Source organism: Physeter macrocephalus, chromosome 10, assembly GCF_002837175.3.
Source record: "Physeter macrocephalus isolate SW-GA chromosome 10, ASM283717v5, whole genome shotgun sequence".
In the NCBI taxonomy this organism is placed as follows: domain Eukaryota; kingdom Metazoa; phylum Chordata; class Mammalia; order Artiodactyla; family Physeteridae; genus Physeter; species Physeter macrocephalus.
Window position 1 is genome coordinate 53,312,989 of NC_041223.1, and position 11,070 is coordinate 53,324,058.

Sequence of the window (11,070 nt, forward strand, 5' to 3'; positions counted from 1 at the left end):
GCCGCTCCGCCGCATGTGGGATCTTCCTGGACCGGGGCACGAACCCGTGTCCCCTGCATCGGCAGGCGGACTCTCAACCGCACTGCGACCAGGGAAGCCCTTTTTTTTTTTTTTTTTTTTTTGATAGTCCGTTGTGGGGATGTACCACAGTTTATTTAAACAATTCTCTACTGATGAAGAATTCTGAACTCTTGAGCATAAATCTCAGAAGTTTTCTCTCATGCTCCAATTCTGCCATCCTACCTCAGCTCTCCATCTGGAACTACCCCTACCTTCTATTAAAGTGAGGGTAGCCTCCTCTCACGGGTACTGATGCAGTAGTGAATTCAATCAGTTCTCCTAAATGAAGAAACAAAACACATAAATACTCCAGTATATTGAGTTCTCTCTATTTAAAACTTAAGATAGGTCCTTTGATATGACATGATTCTTATATACAGTAACTTTTCGACATTGCATTAAAATAAATCTCAGCATGTTTTCTTGGAATGTATTGGGGCTTTTCTCCTGTGTGGCTGTCACTTTTAAAGAGTCCACTATGATTTAGGAAGGAGGGACTCAAGACTTCAGAGCTGGATGGTTGAATGTAGCAAATGGATGATAGGAGAGATGAGGAAAGTTTGGAATAGCAATAGGTCTATTTGGGAAAGATGTTTACGATAGTGTCTGCTTCTCTACTTCTTGGAAGTTATTCTCTCATCTTGCATTTTTTGAGACCTATTCTGTCAGTTACTCTACTTGGTGCAGGGCATCCAAAGGTAACTAAGCCTGAGAGCCCTCAAGGTTCTCATAGCTTCGTGAGGAGTACTTGAGAACAAATAATTAAATAGCAAGGCTGCAAAGGCTCCTGGACTTTGCAGTCCAAATTATGTCTAAATCTTGGCACTTATATTACTAGTTGACTAGTGTAACTAGTAATTATTTAAGTTCTCTAAGCCTGCTTGCTAATTCTCCTCATCTGTAAGGAGATATTACCAGTTCCTTTACATGGTTTTTGTGAGAATAAGAGTGTATGCATGTAAAACATCACATGCCTGGCATTACAGTATGTTGTAAGCATTGTTGTCTGTGTCATTGTTGTCATTTTTATTATTCAGTGTATTAAGTGCCAAACTAGAACTTTATAATAAAGACTCTAAAAGCCCATGGAAGAGGCAAATACCTGGCCCCAGTTCCTATACACCGCACATAGTTCTCTGCCTCTGTTGTGCATATATGTTCACTCTTCTTTCTGGGTGTCTGTGGAGACCCCTTTTATTTGTTTGTGGACATACTGTGTTCTTTCACATGGGTCACTCATCCTTCCTCAGTTCCCTACATATAGGAGTTGTCTAAGATTCCCTTTCTCTTCCCATACCTTCCTTTTCCCTCTTCCCTTCCCCTTCTTTTCTCCTTTTTCTCCCCCCAAAATATCATCCATCAATTCCTACTGCTTCAGCCATCATCCTCTACGAAGATGCTTCCCAAATCTATACCTGCAGCATTTCCAGGTTCCTGCTGGGCATCTCCATCTGGAAGTCCTTCTTGCATTCAAAGTTAACATGTCCAAAACTGAACTCATTAATTCCCCATTAACACTCCTTTTCTTTCCAGTCCTTGCTAATGCTAGCATCATCAACTCCGGCAAACAGGTTTGAATCTTAAATTCAGCCCTTATCTTTCCTTTGCTTCCTGATCCCTTCCTGATGTCTCCCTCATGCAGTCAGTTGGCCAGACTAGCCTGATCCACCTCCATGCTGCTGCCATCATTCAGCTTTTCTTTCCCATCCCTGCTGCCACTACCCTAATTTAGGCCCTCATTATCTCTCACCTGGAATATTGGAAGAAACTACTCCTAACTAATCTTCCCTCTCCTTTCCCCTGCACCCAGCACACTATCGCCAGAGTAACAATATTAGGCCCAGAGTAACACTTTTAGTCTTTATCTTTAATCACATTGCTCCCTTGCTGACAAATCATCTATGCCTTCAGATTGACTGCAGAATGAAGCCCTGACTCTAAACCTTTCAAGGTCCTTCACTCTTCAGGCTGTCTTCTGGGCTTGTTCACCTTCACACATTGCCCAAATGCGCAGCCCCACAGCTCCTGAGCCTGCTCGCCATACTTTTACCTGCACATTACTCTAACCTGTTCCTTTCTCCTAAAATACCATTCTTTCCATTCCAATAACTCCATTCCACTTCTTCCTCCATTCTCTGCTCAGGGAAATTTGACCATCTTTAAGGCGCAGTCTGAATTCTGTCTCTACTGTGAGGCACACCTCTAACAAGAAGTGGTTTTCTTTCTTCCTTTGTTACTTTTTGTAACAAAAAGAGTAGCTTTTTGTTACTCCACTATCTTTGTTATCTGTTCCCTAATATTATACAGTTTAACCATTTTTGGAACACATTATTATAGCTCTTTTATTAGACCTCTTGTTTCTTTGTATACCTCTTAGTATATAAGTGTTGAAGAAATAGAATTTGAGAGAATATGGAAAGGTGCCATAACTGTCATTTGAGGATTTGAAATACTTATAGGATAGGGTTAAGGAAGAGAAACTAGTTAACAGTTGTGGAAAGATAGGATGATGCAGTGGGAACTGCAGTTAGCCATAGAAGCCATAATGTGAGAAGGCTATAGAGCTGGGTTGCACAAAGTTCACCTGTTCAATCCTTATTTCCATGAAATTGTAAATCTATTCGAATATTCGTGTTTACTGTTGATCTATTGTAGCTGTGGAGCAGAATTTTGAAGGCCAAGTTTGTCCCCCCAAAATTCAACTTATAGACTTTTCAGAATATTATTTTAAATTAGTGATATATCTGTAATAGCTAATTTCCCAGGACTACATAGTATCTGACATATATTTAAATTGAGTTGAAATATTACTTTAGATTTGCTACACCTCTTGTTTGTCCACCAAGCTACCCCCATATTTCTCATTGACTACCACAAAAGACTTCTAACTGGTCTCCTCATATCCACTTTGCCCCCCTCCCCACAAACACACACCTAAGTCATTTTTCCACACTGATGATAGAAGTCTTTGTTTTTTCTTTCTTTTTTTGTATTTTTAAAAAAATATCTGATTACATGACCAGATGTGTAAGTTACTGTGGTGGCTTCACATTGCTCTTTGGATAAAGAGCTAACATCCAATCATGGCCTGTTTGACCTGTGTGGTCTGGTCTCTGTCTGCCTCTAGCCTCATTTTGTACAGTGTACTCAGCCTTGCATGTGCTCATTCTTGTGCTGTGGAGACACTCCCCTTACCTATTCTCTTCCCACACCCCTCTTTTACATCTTCCTTCGGGTGTCAACTTTTTCATCATTTCCTAAGGAAGCCTCTGACTTTCCCTGCTAGGCTAGTTCCCAGTTGTAAGCTCTCACAGCATCATCTCTCTTTTTCCTTTGTGGCATTTATTACTATTGTAATTTTACATTTATTTGTCATTCTTTCATTATTACCAGTCTCTTCCACTAGGTTGTAAGCTTCACAAGCTCCATGCCTGGTTTTGCTCACCATGACGACTATGCCAAGCACTGTGCCTGATGTATGGAAGGTTTTCGGTCGGCATTAGTTGAATGAATGATAAAGGTTTTTTGGGTTTTCTTTTTTAATATGTATTAGTGAAAGGAAAACAATTCTGTAGAATTTTAGTGATAAAGATTACAGGATACTAACTATTGCTTTCGTTTATGACACTTTGATGATGTTAACGAATTCTCCCAATTTTTATACTTATTATACATATTGTAGAGTATTAGATAATTAAATGTAGTAAAGTGAGATAATAAAGAATCGCAGAGTAAGAGAAAAACCCAGATGTTGAATAGTCCAGGCTTCCCTCTAATGTGTTGTATCAGAGGCTGTGCAGCTTCTTAAACATCTTTATTCTCAAGGGACTCAGCATCAACAGAGACTCCTCTGTTTTTTAATTTCTTCATGTCGAGCCAAAATTCACCAGCTATATTTTCTATTAGTGTCAGTCTCTAAAGTAATACTTACCAGGTCTATCGCCTATCCTTATGGTACCCTTTCAGATGAGCAGACAGTCATCATGTACTCCTCTAGCTTTAATTCTCCCAACCCTGCCCTTCACACACTGTATTCCTGCCCTATTGATTCTGGAGACAGCTGTGTCCTCCTCTTTCTCCTCCAAACTTTCACACATATTGTCTCCTCTCTAGAACACTCTTTTTTCACTTCCCCTCCTTGCTTCAGCTCCCCTGACTACTTCGTCTCATCCTTTAGGTCTCAGGGAGGTCCCTTTCACCACTCCTTCACCCCTGCTTATGTTAGTTGCCCTTTCTCTGTGCCTATGTTAGTTGCCCTTGTTCATCTCCTATAGTAGCTCATGCCACATTTTATTATTATTTTAAATCCAGACTGTATTATCCACAAGAAGGGAGACCGCAGCTCACCATTGCTCACCATCATGTCCTCCACTCTCTGTTTAGCACTGTACCTGACATGTAGTAAACATTTACTACATTTTTGACTGCATAAATTTAAGAACACCAACTTTACTGTACTCCAAGCTAGCATTTTTTTTTTTTTGGTCAGCCAAGCATGTCGCAGTATATGATTTCACCATCTTCTGGATATGCTCCAGCTTGTCAGTATTTCTCCTTAAGAGAGGCACTCAGAATAAATCATAGTGTTCCAGGTGAAGTATGACCTGGACTATATGAAACATTAACTCTGCAAGTTTAGAATCCTAGGGACTTTTTATGCTCAGGAGCGAAATTTCTTATTTTTGTTGTGAGCTAGTTTTTTAGCTGTGGACATTATCAAATTATCTTAGTACTTTTTTTTTAAGGGTGTTAATGCAGTGAATTTAAAGACGTGGTGTTTTGGAAACATTTAATTTACTCAACCTGTTAATCTGTTCTCTGGGTTGTTAACTACTGTCTTGCGTGAAACTTGATGGTTAGAAGGTGTGCTTTTCTGACTGCTCTCTTGATTTCTGGGAACTGGTCTACTATAGTTTCTTTTCCTGACCTTTTCAGTAATGCATTCTGAAAGTGGCCAGTGTTTCAGTGATACATGATGTTTTGGGGTCATGGTCTGAAGAATTCCTTAACTTTTGTTATGTTGGGGGGTAGAAAAGGAAACAGTATTTATAGGAAATTATATATGCTGGTAGTGGGTAAGACTTTGAGAGATAGAAGGAGAAACAATAAAAGAAAAAGAAAATATAAGAGTTGAGAAAAAATAAATGGCAAAAAAGTAATAAGGAGAGGGACTTCCCTGGTGGTGCAGTGGTTAAGAATCTGCCTGCCCGTGCAGGGGACATGGGTTCGAACCCTGGTCCGGGAAGATCCCATAGGCCACAGAGCAGCTAAGCCCATGCATCACAACTACTGAGCCTACGTGCCACCACTACTGAAGCCCGCGTGCCTAGAACTCGTGCTCCGCAACAAGAGAAGCCACCGCGGTGAGAAGCCCATGCACCACAACAAAGAGTAGCCCCCGCTCGCCACAACTAGAGAGAAAGCCCGCGCGCAGCAATGAAGACCCAACGCAGCCTAAATAAATAAATTAATTAATTTTTTAAAAAAGTAATAAGGAGAGAGATGTAGTTTTCTGATCACCTTATCACCTTCCATGTGCTTCCACAGTGGTTTATGCTTCACTCTTGTTGTCTGTTCCATACAATGACTACAGAAAGTAGATGTTGTTAATCTCACTTTACAGAAGAGGTGATAGTCTGAGTCATACAGCTAATAAACGGCAGAAGGATTTTTCAGACCTGGTTCTAAAGCGGTCACTATTCTACTGACTTAGCAAATAGTTGGTACATGAGGTGAAGCACATGGAGAGTCACTATAGCATAATGGGTAAGCATGTATATAGACTCTAGGGCCAGGTGGCCTGAGTTCAAATCCTGGCTCTATCAAGGCTCTAACGCCTACTGTCTGTGGTACCTTGGACAAGTTGCTTGATCTCTCTGTGTGCCTCATTCTCCTCATCTGTAAAATCAAAGTAATTGTGGTACCTTCCTCACAGAGTTGGTGTGAATTAATTTAATTAATATGTAGTAAAATGCTTAGAATAGTTCCTGGCATATATAAAGTCCTATGTAAAGATTTGTTGTTGCTGCTGCTGCTGTTGTATTTTGATGATGATGATGATCTATGTGTCCTCTGTGAAAGGTCCCCTCTCTGAGAAATTTGAGGAAGGTGTTGTCAGAACTGTTGCCAGGACTATTTCTTCAGCGTGACTTGGCCAGCTGTCAGAGTTCTTACCCTCATATCCTGCATTAGAGGATATGAGTTCTTACCTTCATATCCTTCATTCCTAACCAGGCTCAATCCCCCAAACACACAGCCACACACACATCCTCACCTTCCTCTTTTCCCTTTCTAGAATTAGGAGCCAATTCAGAGCTTCTCTTTAATATTATTATTATTTACCTCAGGTAATACATAAATAAGGGTCTAGTAGCATAAGTTAAAATCTGTAATTCAAAGCAAAAAATTTGGAGAGCGCTCCCATTTTACATTTTCTTCTTCCAAAATAGGGTGCGTCCCAGCCTCCCGACAGTTCAGGTCTGTAGGATTTAAGTAGATTGTTACATAATAATACAGAGCTTTGGACATTTCTGGTGATTATTTGTTTCTACTATAATATAGCTTAATTACCTTAAATTAACGGAAATTAGAACTTCTTTGTAAAAATCATTAACCCCTCTAACTTGCTGAAGGTCACTTACTAGATTAAGGAGAAAATATAAGTAGAGAAAGAGCTGTAACTGTTGTCTTGCAGAGAGCCTGAAGATCTGTCTTATTTTGAAACTATTGAAAGAGCAAGAAGGGACCCTTTTAAAAATTTATTTGGAGGCCTGAAGGGTGAAAATTTTCTTAAGTAATGGACTGACTCATTAATTTTGCCTATGTTAACTTACTTAATTTAAATTAATTCGTTGTTCAGAATTCACCCAAGGAAGTCTTAATAATTCAGTGAAGTATTAAAATACAAAATTTTACTGTTTTTAGAAACAGTCACAGATTTGGAAAGCAAACTTATGGTTACCAAGGGGGAAAGGTGGGGGAGGGATAAATTGGGAGATTGGGGTTGACATATACACGCTACTATATATAAAATACATAAGAACCTACTGTATAGCACAGGGAAGTCTACTCAATACTCTGTAATGACCTATATGGGAATAGAACCTAAAAAAAGTGGATATATGTAAACGTATAAGTGATTCACTTTGCTGTACAGCAGAAACTAACACAGCATTGTAAATCAACTATACTGCAATACAAATTAATTTAAAAATTTTTACTGTTTTCACCACATTCAAGAATTATATTTATGTTATTTATGTATACTTTAGTATAACCTATTTGATTAATGCTCATGAACATTGTTCTAAATATTTATTATAATAAGTTACCCATAGTTTTCTGTCTTTTTTCTCTTTTCAATGATGCCATTTAGTTCTTGTATGACAACCATTTGCGATACTTAAACAAACATATAACCTTAGAAAGTATTCCTGACCTTAGTTATAGTAGAAATTATAAAAATTCAGTCCTCATAGCAAAAAAATATTACATTCTATGTTAAAGACTAACATTGTCTAGAATGATTATTCTTTGCATAAAAAATAAGAAATGGCAAGATATTTGCCCATGGCATTCATTTCCATTTTACTTCTCAAATAAATTTTCTACCTGTGAAGACAGAAAACATTTTTTACCACTTCCACTTACCAGCATCATCGCCACATTATACCACTTCATCCAAGCCATACAATTTGTATTTCACCTGCTGTCAACTACCACAGAACAGTTTAAAACTATGGGTTCCTCTCATTATCAGAGCAAATGGTTAAGATTGCGTGGTAGGGTATAGACAGTGGGAAAACCCAGAAACAGGAGGAAGCCAAATCATTAGGCCTCACAATTTTGAGATTGTCACTTTCAAAACCAGCCATGGGTTTCTCTAGTTGTTTCCTGAACTTGTTGCTTCCTCCTGTTAAGTCTTTCTTCTACCAATCCTATTTCTTTTCAACAAGTCCCATTGTCTGATTTTGGAAGCATGGGTGTATTTGCAGCAATTCTCTAATTTGATCTGACTGATTTTGTGAGGGTGTGTTAATCCTCTTCTTTCTTTACTTGTTGGCAGGGGCCTTGTACACGACAGCCAGAATAACCTCCAGTTGAGAGGCTTGGTGGTGCTACTTATTTCCAAGGCAGCTGGGCCCAGCAGTGTGAATGCTTCATGTCAGAGCTATGACATGGTCAGTGGTATCTATTCATGGTAAGAAGAAATTTTGACATTGCTCTCTAAAGCTTGTTTTCTTACAGTGGTCAGTAGAAATCACTGTTTAGTTTTTTGTCATTCTCTGATTCAAAGATAGATTAAAATATTTTGTAAAGTTAAAACATGGATTTTTATTATTCTTAACAAATCTAATAGGCTTAGCTGCTTTGTATGTAACTCTGGTAAATTTTGTGTCTAATACTTTCTCATTTCTGCCTTGAGCATTTAAACTTTCCTATTGAACACTACCCTCCTGCCCCATCATGGTATCATTGTATTTCTGTAGAGAACTGTATGTCATTTAGTCCAAGATTGATGATTTTTAAACCTACTCAATATAATAACTTAGTTGTGTATATAATGATGCAACTACCATTTTAGGAGATGTCTACTTCAGTGCTATATCATTTATTTTATTTTGCTTATTTTTATGGTGAAGAGGTTTTTATTAAAGTGACTGGAATAAGAAACTTTTACATCTCACACATTTAGATTAAAAAATAAATGTATGAGTACGTATCAGTCATTTTTGCTGAATATAAAACAAACTTTAAATTTTCAGTTTTGCTTTTTTAAATGACTGTTTTTTAGTAATAATATATCAGATCTTAGGAGTATACTTGGCACTGTGTTAAAAGCCTGTATGGAAGTAATAGTCTGCAAGTGGACTTGGGCACCTGAAATTAAAACCACCCAGAAACACGGGTGACAGGAAAATTTTCCTCACAAAAGGAAGTATTTCTAGAAACTTCGGTTTACGGTTAATATATCTTTTATTGATTTACTTTAAAAACAAATCCACATCTTAGATTTTTTTAAAATTCCTGGTAGTCTTACCCATAAATGTTTTTTTTTCTTCTGTAATATTTAAAGATGACTAGCTTGCCTGCTATGAAGTCCAGTGACCTTCTTCATTAACAAGCAAGCAAAGATTATCACTGTTGGGGTTACAAATGGCCTCTCCTCTAGCCAGGGTAATTTTGCAGAGCTTTTACCATTGATCCACATAAGTGTCTTCACTAAAAGAAATATCTTGGGATCATTTTCAGTTCCTGTTCACTCTGAGATAATTTATATTTATTTAGTGCTTTGTAGGTTACTGATCATTTTTTTTTTTTTTTGGTGGGGGAGGTATGCGGGCCTCCCCCTGCTGCGGCCTCTCCCGTTGCGGAGCACAGGCTCCGGACGCGCAGGCCCAGCGGCCATGGCCCATGGGCCCAGCCGCTCCGCGGCACGCGGGATCCCCCCAGACCGGGGCGCGAACCCGGTTCCCCCGCATCGGCAGGCGGACGCGCAACCACTGCGCCACCAGGGAAGCCCTACTGATCATTTTAATGACAGTTATCCCATTTGATCCTTAAAACAATTCCATAGGTAAGAATTGTCGTTATACTTATTTTACTCTTGAGAAAACTGAGTTTCAGAAACCTTGAGATGTTTTTCAAGGTGACATGACTAGCAAATGAGGAAAAGTTCAGGCTCTAACTATATAGTTCTCTTTCTTCCAAATCTCATGTTTTATTGTTTTTTTTCTTCTTAATTTTATTCGGCTTTTCTAATCTGATTCAAAAAATTTATTTCACTTGTAGATTAGACTAGCCATTAAATTAGTATACCAAAAAAGGTCTTCCCTTAAGTATGTCTAGGAAAACTTACGAACGGACAGTAACTTGGCAAATCTTCAATACATCTATCTACATCCTTCCCCAACCTGTTTGAATTGGAGCTCAAAATTTTACCCTATAAATTTTGTAGAAAAGCTGTTGGCTGAGTTCAGTTGAAATCATTAGAGGAAATACATAAACATCTACAATGAATACCAATAAGCTGTTAGTCCCTGGAAAGGAATTAGACCTCACATCACCTTGTAACCGTGTATCGCTGTTTCCTGTTTGGAACTCCATAGATTTTTCAGTCCATGGTCAGTCATCTGCTTTTGCATTTGGGTAGCCATACACGCCTCTAATGAATACCAGCTATGGTTTACTATCACTAATCCTAAAATAACACTTCGAAGTATTCGACACGTGATAGGTGTTCAGTAAATATTTATTGTATAAATGAATCGTCCCCATTTTATAGAAAAAGAAACTAATGCTGAGATTAAGACTTGTCTAAAATCCTCTAGGTAGAAAGTGATGGAGTTAGAATTTAAATCTAAAGTGTATTTCTTTCTACTGTGCAGATGCTGTTATCTTTATTGTATGTACACAGTGCACTATGTTGTGACCTCATGTTTCCAATTTCTTATTTAGCCTCTAAGAAATAGCTGCATCGCCTTCTGATCCTTTACAGGAACATAATGCATTTGGTAGATGGCCGTTGTAATATGAGCAATTGTAAAAGAACTCTGCAAAAGAGTAGGTGGTACATTATGAATATAAAATTTTTCCAAATGGCATAAATGGGTTTCATACCCAAGTGTATAGAATCCACAGTTACATTTAGGGAATAATCCTGGTTTGTGGTTCCAGGCTGTTTTTCTGTAATCAAACTTTATCTAGTAAGTCATTGGTGGTGCTTGGGTGTTCTACAGACTGGTTAATGTGAAAATGTAATTTGGCATACTACTATGAGAAACCATTCATTTGTTTCTCTATCCCTGAAGTCATTTGTTTGGCTCCTGATTGCTTAATTGTTCAAGTGTAACTTTTGCTGGAGGCTTGTATCTATAATGCCACAGTGAATTATTTAACATTTGAGGGAAGTACTGATTTGGGAGCTTTTTTTTTTTTTTTTTTTTGTGGTATGCGGGCCTCTCACTGCCGTGGCCTACCCCGTGGCGGTGCACGGGCACCGGACGATCG

At 38.4% G+C, this 11,070-nt stretch overlaps 1 protein-coding gene across 13 annotated transcripts in view; it reads left to right on the top strand.

Moving 5' to 3' along the window:
* The window catches only part of PDSS2 (decaprenyl diphosphate synthase subunit 2), a 279,796-nt gene that overhangs the window by 93,585 nt on the left and 175,141 nt on the right, over positions 1-11,070 (top strand). For all 13 annotated transcript variants that reach the window (XR_008618390.1, XR_008618391.1, XM_024115522.2 and 10 more), the window contains exon 2: positions 8,126-8,260. Coding sequence is in view for 11 of the 13 variants with exons in the window: in XM_024115522.2 (XP_023971290.1) it covers positions 8,126-8,260 (135 nt within the window). In the remaining 2 variants the exon portion in view is untranslated. The remainder of the gene's footprint in view (positions 1-8,125; positions 8,261-11,070) is intronic.